We start from the raw sequence: 26,384 nt of genomic DNA on the forward strand, positions 1-26,384 counted from the left end.
TTTTAAAACCTTGTTGTTTTTGTTTCTCTACTTTTAAGCAGAGTTTCCCTTATCCTAGGTGTACTTTAAAAATTTTTAACTTAGGTGCACTGTTTCATATTTATTCTTACTAAGTTTCAAGTTGTTGATGCTGGCCCATTTTTCTGGCTTTAAAATTATGATTGTTATGTAATGTATTGACTTTGTCCTTTTTGTACCATCTGTAGACTTGGTAAACAAATAAATCTATTTTGCCCATAGGTTTTGTTTCTTTTCCTTAAGTAAACAGTTTCTTAAAGTATATGTATACGGATCATAAGTGTACAACTCTATAAATTTTCACAAAATAACACTGTGTAACCACCACATTACTAGCACCTCCTTGTGTCCTCTTATAGTTACTACCATCTATCCCCTCCCCACAAAGAAACCATTATCCTAATATCACAGATTAGTTTTTCCTTGTTTTGAATTATATTTATATATGTAATCATAAAGTGTGTACTGGCCTCCTTTGCTCATCATTTTCTTTGGTGTAAGATGCATCCGTGGTACTTCATGTAGCCATAGTTAATTTAATTCTCATTTCCATGTAGTATGCCGTCATATGAATTCATTTATCCATTCTGCTGTTGATGGTCGTTAGAGTCTTTTTTTGTGCTTGTCTTTTGTTGAACATACGTGTACATTACTGTTGAGTATATTCCTAGGGGTAGAATTGCTAGAACCTAGAATATGTGTATACTCAGGTTTAGCAGATACCACCAATTGTGTTACTTACCAAAGTTGTTATACCACTTTTACACCACATTTTTTTTTTTTACCCCTTATAGCAGAGTATGAAAGTCCCAAGTTGCTCTGCATCTTTGTCAACCCTTGGTATTGTCTGTCTTCTTCATTTTAGTTATCATAGTGAGCGTTATAGTATCACATTGGGTTTTAATTTGCATTTCCTTGATAACTAATGAAATTCAGCAGCTTTTGATGTGCTTATTTGGCCATTAGATATCTTTCTTGGTTAAATGTCTGTTCAAATCTTTCACCTGTGTTCCATTGACTTCCTTTTTAAATTGTTAAGAGTTCTTTTGCAGGCTCTGTGTATTACACATATCTTCAGCTCTATTTGTGTTGACTTTTGATGAATAGAAGTTCTTAATTTTTAATGACCAAATTATCAAAAAAATTTTTTTGCTTAGTCCTTTTAAAGAAATGTTTGCCTAACTGACAAAGGATTATCTCCAAAATATATAAGCAGCTCATGCAGCTCAATATCAAAAAAACAAACAACTGAATCCAAAAATGGGCAGAAGACCTAAATAGACATTTCTCCAAAGTAGACATACAGATTGCCAACAAACACATGAAAAGATGCTCAACATCACTAATCATTAGAGAAATGCAAATCAAAACCACAATGAGGTATCACCTCACACCGGTAAGAATGGCCATCAACAAGAAATCTACAAACAATAAATGCTGGAGGGAGTGTGGAGAAAAGGGAACACTCCTGCACTGTTGGTGGGAATGTAAGTTGATACAGCCACTGTGGAGAACAGTGTGGAGCTTCCTTAAAAAACTACAAATAGAACTACTGTATGACCCAGCAGTCCCACTACTGGGCATATACCCGGAGAAAACCATAATTCAAAAAGACACATGTATCATAGTGTTCACTGCAGCACTATTTACAGTAGCCAGGACATGGAAGCAACCTAAATGTCCATCGACAGATGAATGGATAAAGATGTGGCACATATATAAAGTGGAATATCCCTCAGCCATAAAAAGGAATGAAATTGAGTTATTTGTAATGAGGTGGATGGACCTAGAGTCTGTCATACAGAGTGAAGTAAGTCAGAAAGAGAAAAACAAATACCGTATGCTAACGTACATATATGGAATCTAAAAAAGCGGTACTGATGAACCTAGTGGCAGGGCAGGAATAAAGATGCAGACTTAGAGAATGGACTTGAGGACCACAGGGGGAAGGGGAAGCTGGGACGAAATGAGAGAGTAGCATGACTATATGCACTACCAAATGTAAAATAGATAGCTAGTGGGAAGCTGCTGCATAGCACAGGGAGATCAGCTCGATGCTTTGTGATGACCTAGAGGGGTGGGATAAGGAGGGTAGGAGGGAGGCTCAAGAGGGAGGAGATATGGGGATATATGTCTACATATAGCTGATTCACTTTGTTGTACAAAAGAAATTAACACAACATTGTAAAGCAATTATACTCCAATAAAGATACTAAAAAAAAAGTTTGCCTGATCCAAGGTAATGAAGATAGGATTTTGTTTTTCCTTTTTGGTATGTGTGAAGTAAGAGGAGTCAAGAATAATTTTTCTCCATATGGAAAACCAGTATCATTTATTAGAAAGACATTTTTCGCCACTGCCCTGCAATGTACTTTTTTTTTCTTTATTTATTTGGCTGTGTCAGGTCTTAGTTGCAGCACGTGGGATATTCGTTGTCGCTTACGGGATCCTTGTGGCACGTGGGATCTTTTAGTTGCGGCATGTGGGATCTTTAGTTGCGGCATGGGGAATCTAGTTCCCTGACCAGGGGTCGAACCCGGGCCCCCTGCATTGGGAGCGTGGAGTCTTAGCCACTGAACCACCAGGGAAGTCCCCCCGTGATATATGCTTTTGTTTTTAATCAAGTGACTGCTGTATATGAGTAGATACATTTGTGGGTTAGTTTCTTGCCCCTTTTTTCATCATTGGTCTGTTTGCCTCTATTTAATACCACACTGCCTCAGTTATTGTAGCATTATAATAAGCCTTTGGTGGCATAAACTTTGTTCTTTTTTTTAAGATTGTCTTGTCTATTTTAAGCCCTTTGTTCTTCCATATGTATTTTTAAATATAGTTGTCAATTTTTGAAAAATAAAAAGAAATTGTGGGGTTTTGGTCTGTAGATTGATTTGGGGAAGAATTAACATGTTTATAATATGAGTCTTCTATTTCATGGACATAGAGTATTTCTCCATTTTTCTTTAAAGATGGTCTTCAGTTTCTTTTAACGTTTGGTGATTTAGGTTTATTCCTGGGTATTTGAGTCTTGTTGAGGCTATTACAAATGGTATTTTAAATTTTTAATTTTTTTTACATGCTTGCTTCTATATGCTGGTATATAGAAATAAAATAGATTTTTATATAGGCCATACTAAATTAACTTACTAATAGTTTGCCGAGTCTTTAAGATTTTCTGTGTATTATACTCAGTCATGTCAAATGTGAATAATCACGGTTTTATTTAGTTCTTTCCAGTCCTTATACTTTCTGTATTTCTTGTTTTACAGAATTAGCTAGGGTTTCCAGAACACTGCTGAAGTCTGAATTTGAGGAGAAAGTTTTCAGTATTTCACCATTAACTATAATGTTTGCTATATATTTCTTAATCTTTATTAGATTAAGAAATTCCTTTCTCTGCCTTAGTTTGCTAAGAGATTCTTTTCATGAATAGGTGTTGAATTTTTATACATCATTGGATTTTGTTAATATTTTGGTTAGGCGTTTTGCATCTGTGGTCATGGGTCAGATTGGTTTGTAATGCCTTTGTCAAGTTTTCATGGTAAAGTTATGCTGGCTTTGTAAAATGAGTTGGGAAGTGTTCCTGCCTTTTTTTTTTTTTTTTTTTCAGTGTTCTCAGTTTGTTTAGATTAACACTATTTCTTAAATGTTGGAAGGTTTTACTGCAGAGCCACTGGGGCCTACAGATTTATTTGTGGGAAAGTATTTAATAATCAGTCCCATTTCTTTGGTAAATATGAGGCTAATCAGGTCTTCATTTAAATCTTATCTCAGTTTTGGTGAGTTGTGTTTTTCGAGGAATTTATTCATTTCATCTAAATTTTCAAATTATTTGTGTAAAGTTACTCATATCCTCTTTAACATCTAAAGGGTCCATAGTGATGTTCCCTTTTTCATTTCTTAGTTGATTTGTGCTTTTTCTTTCTTAATCACCCTTTCTAGAGGTCTGTCAGTCTTTCAGTTCTGTTGATTTTCCCTATTATGACATGTCTTTTTTTTTTTTTTTTTTTTTTTTTTTTTAGTTTTGCTCTTTTTTTCGTTATTTCTGTCTACTTTCTTTATATAATTTGCTGTTCTTTATCTTGAGATAGATGCTTAAATAATTGGTTTTCCAGTTTTCTTCTTTTTTAATATATTCATTTAGAGCTATAAATTTTCCTCAAAGCATAGCTGTCCACCCTTGCCTAGCTTGTTGTTAGGTCCTGTATTGGGTTCTTAGTTTGAGTTGTTATATTTTTCATTTCTAGAATTTCCCTTTTGGATTTTTTTATAGATTTCATTTCTCTCCTGAAAATTGTCATCTGTCTTCCATCCTCTATTTACTTGTATATTAAGTCCTTTTCTGGTAACTAAAAGACTGAGATCTTTTTGTTGCCCCTTTTTTTCCTCTTGGTTTTTGATCACTTAGTTCTTTGTCTTGTCATGCCTGGTTATTTTTGATTGGTTGCTGAACATTATGAAAAATTGTAGAGGCTCTAGATGCTATCTTTCTGCAGGGTGGTTCAGTCTTCCCTCTGGTGGGCAAACTGAGAGGAGGTTAATCACTTTAATCCACTGAGGGACTGTGCTGGTTGGAGGCTGGGTTGCTGTTGGGTATGGCTTCATCACCTCTGGTTGCCCCCAACTCCTAGAGTGTAGCCAAGGATTCCAGCTGAGAGTTTGGAGTGTTTACTAGTGCCCCTTATTCCTGAAGGGTGCTAAACTCCTTCTGAACTGATTCTTGCTTTTCAAAGCCTTTCTGCTTAGCCTCTGAGATCCTTGTCCTTCCCAACTTCAGAATTTTATTCAGAAAATGAATTAAGAGGAAAGTCAGCTGAGTGTCACATTCAGATCTCTCACCCTCCCTCTTCCCACTAGGTTCTTGGCTCCTCAAGTCTCCAAATTTTGTCTCTTGCCTTGTAAGACTCCCAAAATCTCTGTTGGTTCTTTGCTCGTACTTTACACCTCTTGCCATACTCACAGGATGGGCAGATGCCTGAAAGGGGAAGCTATGCAGAGTGGTGACTCATCTCTTATTGTTACCTCCTCTCCAGAATCTTGGCTCCTCAAGGCCCGGTTGTCCTAGCAGTTCTGATGCCTTTCTGTTGCTGTTGTTAATAGCTTTTCAAGTTCTCAGCTAGAGTGTAGGTTTGCTGCTACCTACTCAGTCATAGGCAAAAGCAGTAAGGTAATTTTTTAAAAAGTGTTGAACTTAATAGTTGTGACAAGAGATGCTGTGGGAGCACAGGAAGGTACTTAGTCTGACTTGAGTTATCAGGGAAAGTATCTGGTGGGGACTGACCATTGAAATATCTCTTAAAGGATAAATAATAAGGCAGGGAAAAGAGAGGGAGTGTGTTCCAACCAGAGGGGGCAGTATGAGCAAAGGAGCAGTGATGTAAGTAGCATTACAGGAACAAGGAAGAACATAAATACAAGTACTGCTGTTATGAATTTTAAGGCAGAAAGTGATGAAAGGTGAGTGAGGCTGGAGAGGTAGGTCAAAGAGGGATTTGTATGCCATGCCTGGGGGGTTATACTTAATCTTTTAGGTAATGGTGGACCTTTTAGAGTTTAAAGCTGGGGAGGATTTGTGTTTTAATGATCAGAATAGCAGCACGTGGAATATAAAGCCCTGTGTTTTACCAGGTTGAATCAAACCATTGTAAATTCTCTGTGGGATTAGTTGTTCAACCAATTTACTGAACTCTCTTAACCCTATTTGAGAAATCCATATAAGAGAAAACAGATCCCTTGATCAGGAAATACTATCTGGGGTAGGCAGACCTCCTTCCTTCCTCCCTCCCTCCCTCCCTGATGGGATTACTTATGCACAGAACTTAATTGTTTAAAGCTATTCTGATAATATTACTGTTCAGTACAGGTTTGAATTGATTTGAAAAAGTTATCTTAGCATCAGTATCACTTCACTTAAGAGTGAGTCTTCTCAAACCATTATCTTCTGTGGGGTTTTTTTGGTTATTGTTAGTTTTGGCTAGTGTTGATAATACTAGCCGTGCAACAATGCTTTCTTGGCTCTATTCTCAAATTTTTAATATAAGTTAAAGTCCAAAGATTGTCATGATCTCTTTCATAACATTGCATTATAACTGGTTTAAGAGAATTATTTATATGTAATATTTTGTAAATTTGTTTTTTCTGGCATCACAGAGTACCAGGTATTTTTAGAGAAGGGAAAGGACAAAACTAATATTTAAGTGCCTTTTGCATTCTGTGTTTTACGTAAGTTATATCATTTAGTTATAAATATGGTATGGAAATCTCTATTTAACTGTGTTCCCGTGTGTTACACCCATACTTACAGAACATTATACCCATCTTCTGTGGGACTGCTTACAGTTATATGTTTGTGTTATTTGTTTAATGTCAAACACCAGATAGTCACATTACATAATATAATCTGTTATTTAGGGTTTTTTTTTTTCTCCTATATCTCTGACCTGAAGGTAGAATTAATGGTGTTTTTGTTCCTCATTGCTACTCTAGATCATTGTTCTTTCACCTCCCTAAAAGCATCCCCAGTTTCATCAGATTGTATCACCATCTGCCTTTCCTTGTATGAATTTATTTCCTTGTAATTGAATTGTTCGGATGGCTTACTTAACATTACTTTTTTTTTTTTTTTTTTTTGGCATTTTTAGATAAAAGCTCACCTTGGTAGAAATTTAATTTCTCTTGAATACATAACTCTCTCCATCTAATAGTTTTGTGATTGCTTCAGTTGGTTTCCAGGGACCCTTAGGGGCCCCTAGTCCAGCTCTTAAAGTAGCACCTCAAGGCTCTGTGGAAAATGCAATATTGTAAAACCAATGACCATGCCAAGAGCTGTCTGACCCAGGGACTAGCTGTAGGGCTGTGTCTGCTTCCTCCCACCTCTGGAGAAGCCATAGAATCCAGATAGTATTTTGCTGCCTTTTTCAGACTCCTTTTGTGAGAGTGAGAATCCAACTCCTGGCTTTAATAGCGTAACTCCAGTTTCATCTGTCAAGTTGGATAATAGTCTCTGCAGGACATACAGTTCCCTGCTACTCTATATACCCCAAACCTGTCAAGCCCACAACTTCAGTCCCATGAACTACCTTATTGTTTCTTTTTGATTCATTGAATTGTATCACTCGTTTCACTAGTTGTCAGAGTATCTGTTTCTAGCAGTCTTTTCCATCCATCTTGATTTTTATTTGCAAATCTGAGGAGCTTAACAATAGGTTATTGCCTCCAGGTTGACATTGGTCCTATCCTTCAGAGTAAAGTTCACAGGTTTAAAATACTTGGTTCTTTTCCTTGCCTCGCATATGATCGCCTCCATCCCCTCACTCTTAAGATACAAGTCAGTTACTGTCTCCTTCAAGAACCTTTTACTCTACTCCCACACTGGGCCAGGTGCCCTTCCACTGTGGTCCGCTAGCACCCTGTGCATGCCTCTATTCTAATGCTTACCATATTTTATGGACATTTTCTGATTGTTTGCCTCACTGTGAGACTTTAAATTTTAAAGCTTAAAGAGGGAGTTCATTCTTTTTTTTTTTTCCCCCTTGGCTGCATTGGGTCTTCGTTGCTGCGCACGGGCTTTCTTTAGTTGTGGTGCGCGGGCTTCTCATTGCGGTGGCTTCTCTTATTGCGGAGCATGGGCTCTACGCACGCGGGCTTCAGTAGTTGCAGCACACCTGCTCAGTAGTCGCGGCAGGCAGGCTCTAGAGCACAGGCTCAGTAGTTGTGGCGCACAGGCTTAGTTGCTCTGCGGCATGTGGGATCTTCCTGGACCAGGGATCAAACCCACGTCCCCAGCATTGGCAGGCAGATTCTTAACCACCGTGCCACCAGGGAAGTCCCAGACTTCATTCTTCATTGTATTCCCATGACCTATCATATGATCGACACTTAATGTTCATTAATATGAACTCAGTTAAATGTCTTGATTGTCAGATGTTTTCAGATTATTGTTCATAGTCTTAACACCAGCTTGGTGGTGAGATGTAAATATAAGAGGTTGTAAACCATCTTTATCTCATTTTCTTCTCAGTATTTCTGTGCAGTATTCTAGAGTCAACCTTTATTTGACAAAAAGGAATTGACCAGAGGGTGAATGTATGGCAGTTAACCTTCTAAAATACCAGTTATAACTGAGTTTAGAGCTAAATATAAAAATTATGTGTGTGATTAGTTGGTTTGGCCAACACAGAAACACTTTATTTTGTTGTGTCAAAGCTGAAAACTGACAGAATGAGGAGTTGGAATAAAATAAGAGAAACTAGCCAGTGCAATAGTAGAGATTATAATGATCATCAAGGCGCTTATTCCTTACAAAACTAAAGAAAGCCAAGAGGAAGGAGAGAAGAAATTCCAACTGAAATACCTGTTTGAGGAGATATATTGTCAAGATGTACAGCCCTTCATGCTTTAGTAGCTCTTGAGGCATCTTTCTGTGATATAGGAATTAATTTCATAAAGTTGACCCTGAATGATCAGGAAAAAGGTTTAAGCTGTGGTCTGTGTACTTTCTGAGGAATGAGATAAGTATTATATTTATTTTTAAAGAGATTTCTATCCAAAATGGTTATGATGATAAATCCTGCAGTGCTTAGATTAAACCTTTACTTGTCTGGAACTCTCACTTGTTGAAAATAGTCTTTTCCACTAATCACAGAGTTATTTCTGTACTTTGTTGTGTTTACCTGGCAGAAGTAGTACTTACATAGATCTGTTTTATTTGTTAGTAGTAGATTAAGTATTGCTAGGTTTGTTTTGTTTTTTATGGTGCTTACAAAACTGAAGAGTAAATCGTTAAATACTGCTTTAAAGTGTGTACCTTTTAAAAATTAAGCCTATATCCAGCAGTTAAAAATAATATGTTGGAAGATTAAAACGCCAATAATGTTTAGTGTTTGTGTAGTGATCTCTGTAATGATAGGTTGGTTCAGGTTAATTTCCCCTTCAGTATTCTTCCATCATCTTTAAATGTGTAATTTGTCTCTTATTCCTGATATTTTTCATTTATTCCTCTTGACTTTAGTTTTGTTTTTAATGGACTGTCATTCTGTTATCATAGACCGTTTGTGTTTCCTAAGATAGTTTAATGGCTATTTGCTGCCTTAGAAAGAAATTCAGTATATTTTCTTATTCTCAAGAATTAAGAAAACTTACTTCCAAAATTACTATCAGTTGATATTAGTGTTACCTAAACTTTAAAACCTCAATTTAATTAAAGTATAGATATATAGTGAGATGACATTATGAAAATTTTATTTAATAAATAAGAGAATATTGGATATTGATAGTAAATGCTATAACTAGTACATAAGGTCTTATCTTCATTTATCTCAAGTTTGATAGATTTTGAATAAACTTAAAAACATTTTTTAACGTATAAACACAGATTTCATAGCATTTGCTAACCTTTTATAAACCAGAATTACAAACATATGCTTGATGATAACTTGAAACTTTACTTGTTCTCTTTATTTTTATTTTTTAATTGTTCCCTTATAGAATGTTTCTCCATCCCAGAGAGATGAAGTGATTCAGTGGCTGGCCAAACTCAAGTACCAATTCAACCTTTACCCAGAAACATTTGCTCTGGCTAGCAGTCTTTTGGACAGGTTCTTAGCTACTGTAAAGGTAAATATTTTAGAATACACTTACATACAACTTCTTTTTTGAGGGTTCATATGCTACACCAGGGACTATTAGTAAAACATTCTGCAAAGTGGGAAGGAGTGGAAAACCTTCCTAAAGATTATATATATACTTATAAGAAGACACGATGTCTTCTGCTATTGCTTTAAGTTTTCGGAAATGTTTCTAATTATATTCTGTAGTTTTCTTTTGGCTACAAGTATTCGTAACTTATACTTAACCTATGAAAGTTTTGATCTCTTGATTTTAATACAAACCATATAGCATTGGCAAAGTGTTCAGTCATTTTTAAACACATTGAGTACTAGTTGTGAACAGTGAATCAGACTAGAAAAGTATAAGCCTATTGCATATTTTTCTCTGTCACTACTTATTTATTGAATCCCTTTTGTGTAGTTTTCTGAACAATATATAAATACTTTCTAGAGGAGTATAACAAGATGAACTGAACTGTCATAAAATAACTTCGTTGTATTTTTGTTAAATGGCAGCATTACAGGTAAGTTTTATGTTGTCCCTATTGCTGTAATATATTGTTGGTTATATTATGTGAAATCAGTCATAGTAGGCCCACAACAGATTTAAAGCAGAAAGTCAGCATTTATTCAATAGCAAGGCATGAAAAGCAATTCAGTTGTTATTTGTATGCCTAGGAATATGTAGCTGCAGGAATGATGTGTTCAGTGCTGAGGGTACCATATTCTTTGTTATTAGGTATAAAAAAATAGAAGCCAAAGAATTATGGAGTGGAAGAATTTGGATGGCCACTCAAGTTACCTTTCTGTGTTTCAAACTTCTACTTTTGAGAGTAAAGAAACTTAAATTATGATACTAATTGCCTGAAGTCTGGGTTATCTGAGATGCCTACATTTATCTCAGCATCAAGTCCCCCTCCGTTCTCCCTAGTCCCCTACTATAGCTGATCTCCCTTTCACAGAGACAGATGCGTTTGAGGTTAATGTCGTTTCTTGGGTTGTGTATTCCTCAAAAATTTTAATGGACTTGTTGTAGCTTCTATCATAGAGAAGATTTTTACTGGCCTTATTATTAAACATTTTAAACAGATTTAGGGGAAGTTTCTGGAACAGTTAGAGAATTTTGCCAAGTAAAATATCATTTCTTCCATATTGCTTATTTAATGGGTCCTATCATGCTACTAGCATCAGATACTTAGATATGGTTAATCTATATTGAAACAATTCATCTAAAATGTATTCATAGTTTAAAGGTGCTTAAAGCAGACCATTAAAGGGCTGCAACAGTGAATGGAACCTCAATCCCAGCTGTGCAGAAGAAGGTACTATGAAATTCTTTAAAAATAATAGACCTCGAGCCCTATCCCAGACATACTGAATCTGAATCTCTAGTAGGTGAGATCTGGACATCTGTATTTAAATAAACAAAAACAAACTACATAGATGATTCTGGTATACATCCAGGATTGAGAACTGCTGTTTGTTTAAAAAACACACACCCATATATTTGCTGTTGGGATTCTTCTCAGTACTAAATTTATTATTGGTGCCCTTGATTTGGGGGTTGCATTTCCTACCCAAAGTTGTTAACTGTTGGACTCTTTTCTTTGTAATGAACTCTGATTACCTCAGGGATATGGTTTTGATATGTTGTGTACATGGAGAAATAAGGGAACCTGGAAAACTGTCTTAGCAACAAGATCTGACTTCACTTTCTAGATCTCTTGTGTGGTGTCCATTAACCTCTGAGACTGTTTTCTCATCTGTAAAAGAAGATATATTTATGACAGTGCTTTCTAAACAGTAATATTCTGATTAATATTAATGATTATTTTAAAACATTGATAGTATTGAACTAGCTTTTATTTCTCATACGGGCAGAGAATTGGAAGATTCCTAGACAGTCTGCCACTTATACTGAGGCACAATGGTCATTGGTTGGCATGTTTATTAAATAATTAATCAAGGCCATACTCTGGTCATCAGAAGCCTTCCCCAAGGCTTCAAGGGAATGTAATATTTAGGTATAAAATAAATGTTGAAACAGGTTTTCTTTAGGTTATATAACTTATCTCTGTGTCATTCAATATAATTGGACTAAATTATCATGATTATTTATTTGGCTGCACCGAGCGGCTGCGGGATCTTAGTACCCTAACCAGGGACTGAACCCAGGCCATGACAGTGAAAGCGCCAAATCCTAACCATTGGACCGCCAGGGAAATCCCTGTCCTGATTATTTAAAATTGGATTCTGATGCTGGGTTGGCAAACCCTTATTCTACCAATGACGTAGAAAGTGTGCCTACTTATTATAGATAAGGAAAATAGGCAAATTCAAGCCCTCCTATGGGTATCAAACCCAAGAATGGTTTTTTCCCCACTAATTGGTTCTGTATATATTTAGGAGCCTTTCATTCTTACCATGGATCTTGAATATATAATTTTTTGGGTGAACATTTAATTAGAAAATTTCATCTGCTAGCATCCCATAATTTGTAAAAGCATGTGAAATATATTAATAGCCTTCATTTTATTTTCCCTTCTTTCTCTTTAATTCCCCTAACACCTAGTATGTTAATCTAACTGTGATAATAACAGGCAAAGAGAGTAAAACTAGCTTAAAAAATACACAAATATATTTTTAATTTGGGGAATTTTATTAAATAAATGTCTTCTAAAATCAAGCTCATCTCTGCTGGATAGAAGTTAACTTTGGCTAACTAGCATTGGTTGAACTTCCAACAATGGAATGGTCTTAGTATTTCCATAGAGTATAATAAGGCTGAGGTTATGAAGTTAAAAGTTAGCTCTGATCTTAGAAAGCAATGGGTAGGAATCAGATTAATTGAATTCCATAGAATTGTGTGCATACTTTTAACTCTTTTAGCTTTTTGAAGAATCACTGAAGTTGCTTTTTCTCTCTTCCCCATTTTAGGCCCACCCAAAATACCTGAGTTGTATTGCAATCAGCTGCTTTTTCCTAGCTGCCAAGACTGTTGAGGAAGACGAGGTAAATATTTTCCTTTAAAGATTAGTCATGTCTCATTTTTGAAATTATCCTTTTATTGTTTTCGGTTTACCAAAACAAAAACTGAAAAATGAGTTTATTTTTTTTCTGTCCTGTCCTCCTGCCCCATCCCCCTTTGCTTTGGATAGAGAATACCAGTACTGAAGGTGTTGGCAAGAGATAGTTTCTGTGGATGTTCTTCGTCTGAAATTCTGAGGATGGAGAGAATTATTCTGGATAAGTTGAATTGGGATCTTCACACAGCCACACCATTGGATTTTCTTCACATTGTAAATATACCTGAAATCTTTTAGTTTCTTATTTGAATGTGTAGTCCTATTTCAGTAACTTGAAAAGTAGATTGCCCATTCATTTTTTGTTGTTGTTGTTCTGATTTTTAGGAAAAGGAAAATTATTGCAATTAGCCAAGGAAAAATGAGAAATTGGGGTATATGTCAAATCATTGAAGCTAAAATTGCAAACTTAGAAATTGAGTAATACCTGAGGTTACATCAGTTTCTGTATATAGCTTATCTAGACATTTGAGTAAAACTAGAATGATGTTCTTGTGATTTTTTTATTTTTTTTAGTTCCATGCCATTGCAGTGTCAACTAGGCCTCAGTTACTTTTTAGTTTGCCCAAACTGAGCCCATCTCAACATTTGGCAGTCCTTACCAAGCAATTACTTCACTGTATGGCCTGCAGCCAACTTCTGCAATTCAAAGGATCCATGCTTGCGCTGGCCATGGTTAGTTTGGAAATGGAGAAACTCATTCCTGATTGGCTTCCTCTTACAATTGAACTGCTTCAGAAAGCACAGGTAGGTGTCAGTCTAATTATATAGTGTTCATTTTAAATTTTTTCTCCTATTGGGATACATAGGGTTAGCAGATAATTATAAAACTAAGAGACATTTTAATCTTGTAATGGAAACTCATTTTTAAGAGTAGAGAAGAGTATAGTTTTACACACTTTAAATTTATGTGTTAGATGTCTTTTTTTCCTCTTTTAAAGCTTAGATAGTATTTTCTTGATTCTTTTCATCCCTTTTAGATTACTTTAAAAGTTAGTAAGATTCTTGATAATATATTCTCGATTAGTTTTGTATGAAGAACGTTCCTAGCTATATTTGTAGGTTTCATTATAGTACTTCTGACTTACTCATTTTATAAAAGTCAAAAACATAAATTGCAAGAAGTTACTTTTTTAGACAAGCAGATAATTTATTGTTGGCTAGAGAGGGAAGTATTTGGCAAATAGAAACTATATTCCTGAAGTTCCAGGACTTTCTGAAGTCCTGGTAGTTCTCACTCTTGCTTAAGATTGGTTAATAACTTGTATCTGCAAATTGATATAAAATGTTAGCCGTCAGTTAAATTTTTATCAACCGTCTATATAAAAAGTAAAAGTTTAGGGGAGAAAATTCTCATTCAAATGAAAAATTAGTAATGGTGCTGTGTGTTAGCAGCAACTTGGAGAGAAGCCTTATTGCTTCTATTCATGTCACCAAATAGAACCTACAAGTTTAGATCTGCTGCAAACCATACTCCTTGGCCAACTGAGTCCATAAAAGACTTATGAACCTACTTTCCCTTTAAATATATATGTCCCTATTTATTCTCATTTGGCAGTAGTTATTCTGATTTGTTTCATTGAATGTTATTTAGAGCAGAGTCTGTTAAATTCTGAGCTTAAAAACATTTTGTAATATAAAAAGAACTATAGCAAAGAGCTGCAGTTATTGAGCTAATAAAACTTATAATTCTATAAAAGAAAAGAGAGAATACTTGAATTTGGTGTTTGGTGAGATAGTTATAATTGACGATTTTATAGGTATGAGATATAAAAGTTAGCAGACCCAGACATGTAAGGTATACTTCAGTGCAACCTCTCAGCTGAGAATATCATGCCCTAGTTTGTGAGCAGAGAAGGGCTGAGAGTCTTTTCATAAAAAGAATGATGATGATGATCAGAGCAATATATCAACTAGAGCTCCATTCCTCTTGTATGTGTCTTGTTCCACTGTTCTTAGCATGGCTCAGCTTGTCCTTTATCCCTGGGAAACATGATGTTAGTGAAACAAAGGCTGTTTCTCCTTTATGTTCTTTTAATTGCATGTGTTAGATTAAAATAATTGAGAAGTGCTTCTTTGCATTGAAATAAATGCTATAATGAAAATAAACCCAAGGAGATAGTTACTATTTAGTGAGAATTTTTAGAAACTAACATAAACTACCACATAAGTGAATAGTGTAGCACAGAACATTTACTTTGCCTACCTCGAGTGTTGGAAAATGAAGCTGAGTATTAATCTTTTACATTAGACTGCGGAAGGAGGGGAAGGGACATTAAGAGAACCTCCTACCTCCTACATTTTTCATCTTTTTATTGGAACAAAGGACATATTTCTAAATGCCTCCATGACTTGGTCTCTGTGCCTATTTCCAATCTAGTACAGAGAAAATGTGCTATATGAAGAGTTACTGTCACAGAGAAAGGACAGGCTTCGAAGCATAAATAGTAAGAATGTAAATAGCATGTATATTCTGTAGCTTTGAGGGCTTGTTCTCTACTGAAGAACACTAGAGAATCTGCTTATTCTCTTTTATTAAGTCTTCTGGTGCTAGAAGAAAGTGTTCACTGAAACTGTTTTCCCCAAGTATTATTATTATAAGCTTGGAATTTGAAGGAACCTTCTTAGAAATCATATCATTCAACTCCTTTATTTTATAGCTGCAGCCCAGGGAACTTGGGACTTTCTCAGAGACACACAGAACTTAGTAGCAAAGAAAACTAAAAAAAAAAACCCCAGTGCTTTTTCCATACCACAGAAACCTTGAAGATTCTAGTCCAGTGGTTTTAAGAGTTTCCTTTAGAACTGGAACCCTTCCCTCACCCCCAACAAAATCTTGTACACACACAATCCCAAAATCCTAAGTAGTAAAGTATTACTTTGCAATGTGTGTTTGGGGCACAGGCCTATCAGATGCAGTCCTATTCAACATGGCCTCTTCCCTTTCATAAGCTATTTGGACATAGTTTGAAAACCACTGTTCCTTTCTCTTGTATATGTATATAGTTATAGTCCACAGACATTTATTGAGAAATCTATGATCAAGGCATTGGGGATACAGTGATTCTAAAAAGTCTCTGCTTCATGTAGTAGTCAAGTTATAATGAGGAAGACAGTTTAAAACAAGTAAGGTCACAGAACTTCAGAGATTTTGAGACTTGGTTTTAGCAATTCTCTGAAACCCTCGTGGCCCAAATCTGAGTGGCTCCTTATTCTTTAAGACTCAGTTGTCTTTGTTAAGTTCACCTGTGTTCATGTAGGAACACCAAGTCTAATATCTTTGTAATTAGACCCATGACAAGGCCATAGTAATATCAGATGTTTCTCCTGGATTTCTGGTTCTAGTTTAGGAAGTTCTTGCATCAGATGGTAAGATCATGCTGGAATTACTTCTGACATGTTTCCCAGGGTCCTGGTTTGAGAGGACTGCTTAATGGTCCATCATAGACATCTCATGCTGTGAGGGGGCCCACTATCACCAACCCTGCCTATGTTCCCTCTGGACTTCAGACAAAGTACAGTGAGTGTTCCCTGGTTTGAAAGGCAAGCTTCCTCTTGTCCCTCCTGGTCCCCTCACTCCCCACTCCACCGCCCCCATCACCACCCCTCTTATCTCTTTTGCTACCTGTTGTTGATCATCATTCTGGGATAGCTAACCCTCTCTTTCCTCTTACCCCTTCTCTCATTGCTCTGCTTCTGTGGCTATACTCATGTTCTCCTCTTTCTGACTGATGTGGTCCACCTTGATGATCTCAGGATGTTAAATCTACCCAGATTAGTGTGGTGGTCTTCCTAGTCCCTAGTCAGGCACTAGTCAAAGTAGATGTTTCTGCTGTGGTGTAATTTAAAATTAGCGTATGGAGTTAAGGAAGCAGACCTTCCCCACCAGGGTCTTCTAGTTCTTCTTAAAGGTGCTTAAAGTCAGACTACTTACTGCACTGCATGGTATTTTCAGTGCTTTATGCTGTCCATTGAACCTTATGGGTCCATCTGAACCAATTACATCATGCTGTTCTGATCCCCTCTTCCCATCAGTAACCTACTTGGATGTCCGCTCTGTAAACTTTCAATGCTATTTACCCTACCTCCTTGGTGAGCTATATTATAGTTCTGTTTGTTGTTGCAGGGGATGCTTTAAAATGGTTACCATATTTGAATTTGGGGAGATAGTTGAATGTTCTCTTGACACTCTGCAATCAGAACAAGTTCATTTTAAATCTTTTTATAACAATTTCATTAGAGGACTTGTGTCTAAAGTTGCAGTAACTCCAGTGTATGTGCTTATTTTGTTTCCTCCACTGTATCTCAATGAGGGCCATATTATTTTTTTTCTTAGAACAATTTAGGTTGTAGTAGATTAGAAGAAATTTATTTTGATGCATTATTTTAGACAAAGGACTTAACTTGGGTGGAAATAGAGTTCATTAGATGGTATTGGTTTGCATAATCTTCATTGTCTTTCTAGCCCCATTTTCTGCCAGTCCTCACCTATAAATAGAACTCCCTATTTACTTACTGTTTTCACAGAGGAAGTTTATAGTGACATAAATAGTCTTCCTTTTACTTGAAATACATGTCTTTTTTTCAGGATTCTTCTGTGATACTATGCCCAGTGACCAAGGCATTAGAATATTTGTGATATTTTTACTTTTCTAGGCCATTAAGTGTCATTCATTTGTTAAAGAACAGTTCATTAAACCTAGGTACTTATAATAATTTTTACCCTGTAGCCTTCTTTTCACTTCCCAATTCCTGTCTTTTTTTCTGTTACCTCTCTTTTGTAGGCTTTTTGAAGAAGCGTGGTACCTGGCCTAGAGTACCAGTTGCCTTAAAGAACTTTGAAGCCCCATCCCTATCCTGTGTGCTTTGTTCCTTCGTTTTTAGCATGGCTTAGCTTGTTCCACATCCCTGGGACATGATAAGCTCTAGCCTACAGTTGTAAGCTTGAAAGTTACTATATAATTCTTTTCTTTTAAGAGAGGAAAAGAAATTCTAATACTAGTTAATAATATCTTACCTGTTAGGGTGTTATCTAGTGCCTTTCAAACTAGGGGAAAAAGATTAGTGAACAAAATAGTAGATATTAAAAATGGTCATCTTCGGGTATAGTTTCTGACAACTTCAGACATTTTTACCTTTGTACTACGTGGTGACTAACACCAGCCTTTCGTCTTCCTTTTCCACTGATCCTTTCCTGGGTAACAAGTAATGAGTATATTTAGAGATAAAAATAATTTTGTCACCAAATACGTTCTTGCAGAGCATGTTATTTTCCTTTATTTTCTCTGTGGTATTGCAAAGTCATGCTGTGTGCTACAGGTTTTATAGGTATGAATAAGAATTGATTATATATAGAATATATAAGACTGGAAAGTGATCCCCAGTAGTTAAATAGTCAAGATAGGCTTCCTGGAGGTGGCATCAGTTAGCCAGACCTGGAAGGAATACGTAATACAGTTTCAACATATAGAAACAGGATGAGCAAGGGTATAAAGTAAGAAAGGGCAAGATTTGTGCAGAGTAGAGAGCAGGCCTATTTGGCAGGAATGTAGAGCACAAATTGGGATATGGTAGGAGGAAATAAGGCTGGAAAAGAGGGGTGGGTCAGATTGTGGAGAGCCTTCTTAATACCAAGCTAAAGAGGTTAGATTATTTCCGGCAGGCACTTGGGGTGCCGCTAAAGAAATTTGAATAGGGAGAAATACATGTTGCTAGAGGAATTCTGACTAGAGCTATAATTGCAGGGAAAGTAAGGCAAAGAGCAACTAATTAGACTCTATCACAAGTAAGATTTTGAAGGCCTTCCAGGTACAGTCATTGGTGCTAGAAACTTAGGGAATAAAATTGAACATGATACAGTGCCTACCTCTTGGGATCTTGTAGTCTATAGTAGAAAAGCATAAATGGTTAAATAGATTATTCTAATACAGTGTGGTAAGTATGATGACAGGTTGATACAAAAACAGATGACCCTGAAATTTGGGTTTGTTGGGGGGTTAAGGGGAGTCAAGGGTGGCTTCAGAAAGGACTGATACCTGAATTATCCTGAAGGATAAGAAGGAATTAGTGAAACTCCCAAATTAAAAACACTTGCAAGAACGTTTTTTCTTATTGTTGTCAATTCTGCTGTTTTCTACAAAAATATAACTTGTCAAAGGTTCCCATTTACTGTTTTAAAAACAAAATACTTTTGTTCAAAATTCTTAGCCAGCCTTTCCCCATCCCTTATTTAAATTTTTTCTTGCCTCTGTCTGCTTCTTTAAATGCTTAATGGATTTTATGTTTATCTGTACCTTGGTCTTCACTAAGGAGGTTGGAAGAGGCAAAGAGGGTAGGGTGAAAGGCCTTCTAGACAGGGGAGATAGCCTGAACAAAAGCATATGTTGGAATATATAGCAGTGAACAAGAGAGAATAATTTCAGCTTTCATGAAGATGTACAGCATACAAGTGCAAATAAAGAATTCAAGTTCCAAAGAAGTTTATAATACAAATGCAGATTTGGACACAATTTCTAAAAATGATAGGCTGGAGGAGTAGACGAGTGTGAGGTAAAAGATGTGGGGAGAGAAATCTTGGGGGGCAGAGGGCACGGGGAGAAAAAGTGGCCAGCAAAGATGACAGACAGAGCAGCCTATGTTAATTATCAACTTTGTGTTTTCTTTCCCCCTGGCTCAGATGGATAGCTCCCAGTTGATCCACTGTCGGGAGCTTGTGGCACGTCACCTTTCTACTCTGCAGTCTTCCCTGCCTCTAAATTCCGTTTATGTCTACCGTCCCCTCAAGCACACCCTGGTGACCTGTGACAAAGGAGTGTTCAGATTACAACCCTCCTCTGCCCCAGGCCCAGATTTCTCCAAGGACAACAGCAAACCAGAAGTGCCAGTCAGAGGTACAGCAGCCTTCTGCCATCATCTCCCAGCTGCCAATGGGTGCAAGCATACCTCTGCTAAACGCAAAGTAGAGGAAATGGAAGTGGACGACTTCTATGATGGGATCAAACGGCTCTATAATGAAGATAATGCTTCAGAAAATGTGGGTTCTGTGTGTGGCACTGATTTATCAAGGCAAGAGGGACATACTTCCCCTTGTCCACCTTTGCAGCCTGTTTCTGTCATGTAGCTCCAGGTGTTACCTTCAAGTGCAAACTAAGGTAGACTACTGTGGGAATGGGAACATGGAAAACAGGATAGGCTGTATAAAGGTATATACCTTATCAGGCTGATTCTAAATAAGCCAGAAAAAAAACCTGTTGACTTGTATGGCTAATTATAATTCAACATTATTTAAGCACTTAAAGACCAAAAACAGTGTAAACTTCAAGATCAAAAAATTTTTAAGTAAAAAATTTCTTTGTAGTGTTTGTCATTTCCACCCTTTTCTCTGCTAAAATGTAATGTAGATTAATTACCCTGTGTCAGAAATTCACGTTCAGTGTTTTTTTTTTTTTTAAAAGTTCCAAAATTCCTAGCTAGCAAACCTTGTCCCAGAATCCTGATTTAATTTTCCTCTTGCTTTTGCTTGCTGTTTCTTTGAATACTAAATGAATTTTATGCATGTTGATCTATAGCCTGACTTCCACTGATGAGGAAACCCTGAAAATTTATTTTTAGCAATTTAGTGAACAAATTATTTCAGTGACAGCCATGTTTAATCAATAATTCAAATTCAACTTAATCTGAAAAAGGTACTTCAGAATTGCCTATGAATCAGAGTTGGTAACAGAAAAAGAACTCCCATTACCATGTTGATTTTTGTTTGTCTCCTTTCAATTTCTAGAGTTTGGAAACAAAATTAATATTTTCATTTTTATCTTAAATTGAAGCTTAAAAGTGGCATGTGATTAGGACACTCTTAAGATTTGTTGGAAGCATTTTTGACATTTGTAAAATAGAATTTGTGATAAAGTTAATATATCCAGGTGCTCACCAAAGAAACATGTAACAACTAAAATTAGATTTTAAAAAAACTGTTCAGTTCACTCGTTTATAATCAGTAGGAGAGACTGTCTAGATGTTGGGGCAGCTCTATGATTTGGGTCTGTAACATGTAATAACTGAATTCAGTACCCTAGTTTTATGTTAAGCTATTAGGATTTTCTTGATAAAAGTTAATCCCCTTGCCTCCCCAGCCTACCTGTATTTCTCTTCATGACTTCTGGGTCCTGAGCTCCCTGTGCAGCCTGAAGAAGGTACTGCAGTCAGAACCATGTACTGATGATAAAAGCCTCTGGTAGCAATAAAAGTTGTCCTTAACCTTTTTATCTCTTTTTTTCCTGCTTGTGAAGAAGTGCAAGTTCTTGATTAGTTAGGCACTGCTATTTCAACTACGGAAGATGATAAAAATCCTAATATGCTTGCAGAAAATAAAACATGAAGAAAGGGGGGATTTAAACGTGACTGAGTTTAGGTTTTGACATGGTGGACTGTGACCTTCCAAACAGTAAATTCTTAGCTTAAGGAACTGTGAGGGCAGACACAGACCCGTATCATCTAGACAACCTGTCATTTTTAAGCCACTGATTTTGTTCTGGTTTAGCAGAGCCAGAGTATTCTCCGGTCAACATTTGACTTTTAAATTCTTTCTTTTATGGTAGGGTTGGCTACCCGCTATAATCCAATCAAGGGGGAAACTTACATGTAAGTAAGTACAGGGAGTGAGAAGGAATATAGAAGAATGAACTATTTTGGGGGTGAAGACAGCATGAGGCTGGCTTTGCAGATACACATAAAAAAATCCCACTTATCCTAATCTTCATCTGGTTCTGTTTCTTAATTCTCCTGAATTGTGGGAGCTCCAGGAAGTCCACAACTACAAATTTTCATCATTAAAATAAATGCTACTTAACCCCCTGCCCACTTCCACTTAACAAATGAGGAACATTTTTGTTATGTAGAAAACTAGGGATAAAGTTGAGTCTAGAATCAGAATATTTCATTTGTGGTCCAGTTGCTACAGATTGTACAGAAGTTAGAAATAATATTTTAATTTCTTGATCTTGAGGCTTTCTAATCAAAAACTGATGGTAAATCAGTTTGGAAAAAAGTATTGTTTTCATGGGAAACTGAATTGGAATGGTTGGGCTGCTGCTAGGTCTCATGCCTCAAGGCTTATTTAACCCACAGATCAGTTAAATGATAGTACTTTGGAGACCAGCCCCTCCTGAGCACCCTTTCAGTTACATCTCCCTGCCACTGTCCCAGAGACCTGAGCGACCATGAGCTCTTGGAGAACTTCGGCGCTCTGGGGCCTGAACTCACGGACTGAGACAGAAAAAAGCAAAACATTCTTGAACAGTGTGGAACTTTTCATTAAGAATGTTCCTACTGTTAAATTAGAGCCTGTTTTACCGGAAACTATTCTCATTAGCCTGTCCCAAGATACCTGTCTTAAATCTTGGCATCACAGCACAATTACTCTCTTCCAAGATTTGGAAACTTGAGCTTTGTGGATCACAATTGCCTGGTGCCTCCTGGTGGTGAGAAAACCTGTTATTCCACAAAGGCTCTGCAAAGGCAAGGGAATAAACATGATGGGAGAAATTAGTTATTCTCTAATCCTCCATTCAACAGAAGTGAAAGTGCACGCTCTAGCTCTTGAAGCTCTTACTAGGAGTAGCCGAATAATTACTTGTCTTTCAGGGTTGAAGTTGGTTATCTGTGGAGAACTGAATTTTCTGCAGATGATGTCTTACATTAGTGTGGAGGGGAGGGCTGGGAAAGGAGAGTGCTCTCAAATGCCAGTTAAAAAGACTGATACAACTGATTTGTCGGAAATGTTCCTGACGCCATGCCTTTGGCTCTGAAAGAAGCTATAGCATAGCTCCTCACTTGGCCACGCTGATGAGAATCTGAGCCTACATTCCTGCTATTGAGGGAGTTAAGACATTGGCGTCTGCCCCCGAAGAAGTATTATTTCTTTTCTCCTATGTTGTTAGAACCAACACGTATTTATGTCCTCTCTATTCTCTTTACATACCTGGATTTTCAGGATTTCTAATTCACTCCTTTGGAGTTCCTGAAACAAGAAAGTAAGTTGTCCTTGAGCATTACTGCCCGAAACAGCACAATGTGATTAAAGCCACTGATGCTCAGCAAGCATAATGGGTAGCCTTGTTATCTTCATCCTTAAGGTAGTTTGTACATTTTCAACTGGAAAGGGAAGGTACTGTGCCAGATGTCCTCACAACCATCCTGGGACATAGCAGGTTGAAGATTAGAGAATTGTCCACATAGCCAAGAATTTTTAACAGGGTTCAATTTCTGACTTATCAAATATAAAGGATAAAGCTTTGAGATACGATGTTTTGTCTAACATACAATTGTTATTTCTGAAGCCTCCAAAATTGTTGAAACTAGTCTTTAAACTGTGTTAACAGGAGAATGTCTCCTATGCTCATTTATAATGTTTTGAGCTTTGGCCACTAGATGGTGCTTTTAGAAAAATAGAACATCTTTTTAAGTTTCAGGGAGAAACTGGGCTTACTGTGTGGGAGTGAGCAGTTGAGCACTCACTTGTTGCTAAGCAATGCATCAGCATCATTTGCAGTTACAAGTTCACGTCACTTAAGCCATAGGAGGCCTGTGCACGTGGGACTGAGGGAAATGAGCAATATCTGCCGTGGTTTGGGACAGATGGTGGCTAAGTATGTCTCGTACCAAAAAAAAAAAAAAAAAGTTTTACAAATTAAAAATCCTAATACTTGTTCATTGTTTGGTCCTGCAAGATAACTTCGAAATACGATTGAGAATATTTGAAAATAGCCCACTCCCAAAAGGTTGCTGCTTTCATTTTGAGCTGGATTTGACCAATCATTAGGACAGAAAAGATGAAGTACAGGCTTTGTAGCACAGCTTGCATTAAGGAATTAAAATGAAAGCTTTCCCTCACCATACTGATGAGTTTACAGACCTTCCTTTATTTACAGTGCGGTTACATCCCGATAAACTCATCGTAAGTTGAAAATATCCTTAAGTCGAAAATGCATTTAATGCATCTAACCTACTGAACATCATAGCTTAGCCTAGTCTACCTCAAATGTGCTCAGAACACTTACTTACAGTAACCTACAGTTGGGCAAAATCATTTAACACAAAGTCTGTTCTATAATAAAGTATTGAATATTCTATGGAATTTATTGAATACTGAATTGAAAAACAATGGTTCTAAGTGTTTCAGTTGTTTACCCTTGTGATTGCATTGGCTGACTGGGAGCTGCAGCTCGCTGCCACTGCCCAGCAAAATGAGCATCCAAACTGCATATTGCTAGCCCAGGAAAAGATCCAAATTCAGAAATACGGTTTCTACTCAATGTATATCACTTTCACACCATCATAAAATCAAAAAATTGTAAGTCAAACCATCTTAAGTCAGGGACCATCTGCAGTGGTTTTTATGATGTAAGACCAATGTGTAGCACACAGACATAACTCTCCCTGTGCCATCTCTCGATTATTGAAAAGGTGTCATGAGAGGTAACCAAGAACGTCTTATCAGATAGAGAAATCTGAAGAGAGCACAAAACTCTATAGTGTTGAAGTTTCCAGGAGGCTGAACCTCTCCATTTCTCTTGACTCTTGAAGTACAACCTTCATAGCAGATCAGATGCCAAAACTGTTGACCTTACTGTGTTACACAACAGTAGGGCAGTGTAGAAAAGCATAGGCCCATTGAACTGGTTTCTCATTCTCAGAAACAGCTTATTTTGTTAGCAAGAGGACACTCCAGAAAGAAGGGCAAACCTTAAGAAAGAAACCACTGAAAAGCAATTGGGGGTGGGGGTGGGTTTTGCTTTTCAGAATACTATCTCTCACAATTTAGCATAGAAAGGGCTTACCTTTTCTGTTTACCCCCAGAATTTGCCGTGTTTGAGGTATGCAGAGAGACATGCAATTCATAGTGCGTGGCTACATCCACAGTACCTAATGTAGGCCTGGTGCAGTATATAGAATAAAACAAAGTATTTGGGGAGGGGGGTGGGAAAGATGGATGGATATAAATAAAGGGCAAGGAGAGCTAGAACTGCAACGCTTCAGCATTCTCAGCACCCTGTGCAGAGAAGGCATGGTTAAGCAGAGTTCTTCGTGGAACGTTACTCTGCGCCCTCCCCCCCATCCACAAGTTTTTTTTTTTTTTGACAAGGACCAACCTTGTAATAATAGCCTCTGCCTCCTCAGATCTAGGTGCCATGATTTTGAAAGGAAGTTTCCATAGTGAACTGAAATGCCATTCAACTCACAGCATGCAAATAACTGATTTGAGGCAGATGTGAAGTCTTCATCTGTACCTCCTCCCACGATGTTCCACTAACAACCAAAAGATCTCATTTGTAAACAGCTACCTGTCAGAATAGGAAGGTTGGAAAGCGAGGTGAGCAGATACCTACCGAGGCTTGCAATTAGTCTTTTTAGATTAACATATTCAACCTCTACACCAGCCCTGAGGGTGCCAGTTGTTTGCTAGAGACTGATCTGAAAGCCAGATGGTATCAGTCTCAAGGACTAAATACCATGGTCTTAAGGATTCAAGTACAAGGATCTTCAAAATGAGCCACATTGCCAACACTGTCAGTCTCCAGGGTGGAAAGATGACAGTCATCTGCAAAGCAAAAGGTTTTGCATAGAAATGTCATTTAAATACAGTGAAAACTATGTACTTAGTTTTTCAGATGTCCAGAAGTTGTACCCATAAGCTGGGACAATGATAGGCAGAAAAATAACCAAAATAACTAAGAAGGACGTTTAGGTACAGTTGATGGGGAAAAGTATGGTCAAGCCTATTGGGAAGATGACCTAATTTTATCTGACCCAGCTCAGCACATACTAATTCAGATCAGGTCTCTCCTTTATACATGTGCTGTGCCTATCTCAAGTAGACCATCTAGACTACACTTTTCAGCAATAAGGCCGAGTCTGTATCTGAAGTCAAGTAAGGTTGTTTTTTTTTTTAAAGACTGTATGAAAAATAAAAAGCCTATCACCAATAGAAATAGGTTCAGATGGCTCAGTTCTCCCTGCTTTTCAACAATCTAGCTTGGGATAAGCGAGTAGTTTTTATCATTCGTATCTCTTAGTTGGTCAGCCAAGAGAACCTGAGAACCTACCAGTTTTATCAACACTTGAGAAAAGGAACCACCTTAAGTAAAATGCCAAATCAATGGAGGATAGGTGTCTGTTATCCACTTTCCCTAGATAACTGAACAGAGGCCAATCTGCGTGTAATAGCCAGTTCCCTCGCCCCTCCCATTAAGATGATTACCATTACACTTCCTCCAACCTGAAGACTAAAAGGGGAATAGCAGAAATAGATTACTCATTTCTCTACTTAAACAAAAAAATACTGCCTAATTTGATTTTTAAATATTGCCCAAAAAATGTCTTTACAATCTGATGCAGAATTTACTTTTAAAATATGAGTGATAGGGTAAAGTTGATATTAAAATATTAAAAGGAGTTTAAAAATAAATCCAATTGTTGTACTTAGTAATCACAGTGGTTTCACACAATAGGACGTTTGTGTTTAACTTACAAAGCTGACAGTATGTCAGGCTGTAGCATCAGTTAAGGAGTTGATACCCACCATCTACCCCCAAACCAGCGGTCACATCATTAGCAGATTTCTATCCTTACAGATTACACTGTAGTATGGAGGGGACGGCTCTTGACTCTTATATTTTAATCA

The 26,384-nt window shown here is 37.1% G+C and overlaps 1 protein-coding gene across 2 annotated transcripts in view; it reads left to right on the forward strand.

Annotated features, from left to right (window-relative positions):
- The window catches only part of CCNI (cyclin I), a 31,731-nt gene extending 10,772 nt beyond the window's left edge, over positions 1–20,959 (forward strand). For both annotated transcript variants that reach the window (XM_059922814.1, XM_059922813.1), the window contains 5 exons: positions 9,502–9,630; positions 12,561–12,635; positions 12,782–12,922; positions 13,223–13,453; positions 19,383–20,959. In XM_059922814.1, coding sequence (XP_059778797.1) covers positions 9,502–9,630; positions 12,561–12,635; positions 12,782–12,922; positions 13,223–13,453; positions 19,383–19,826 — 1,020 coding nt within the window. In that variant the 3' untranslated portion in view covers positions 19,827–20,959. The remainder of the gene's footprint in view (positions 1–9,501; positions 9,631–12,560; positions 12,636–12,781; positions 12,923–13,222; positions 13,454–19,382) is intronic.
- Positions 20,960–26,384: the final 5,425 nt, after the last annotated feature.

The sequence above is a fragment of the Balaenoptera ricei genome, chromosome 5, assembly GCF_028023285.1.
Source record: "Balaenoptera ricei isolate mBalRic1 chromosome 5, mBalRic1.hap2, whole genome shotgun sequence".
Classification (NCBI taxonomy): domain Eukaryota; kingdom Metazoa; phylum Chordata; class Mammalia; order Artiodactyla; family Balaenopteridae; genus Balaenoptera; species Balaenoptera ricei.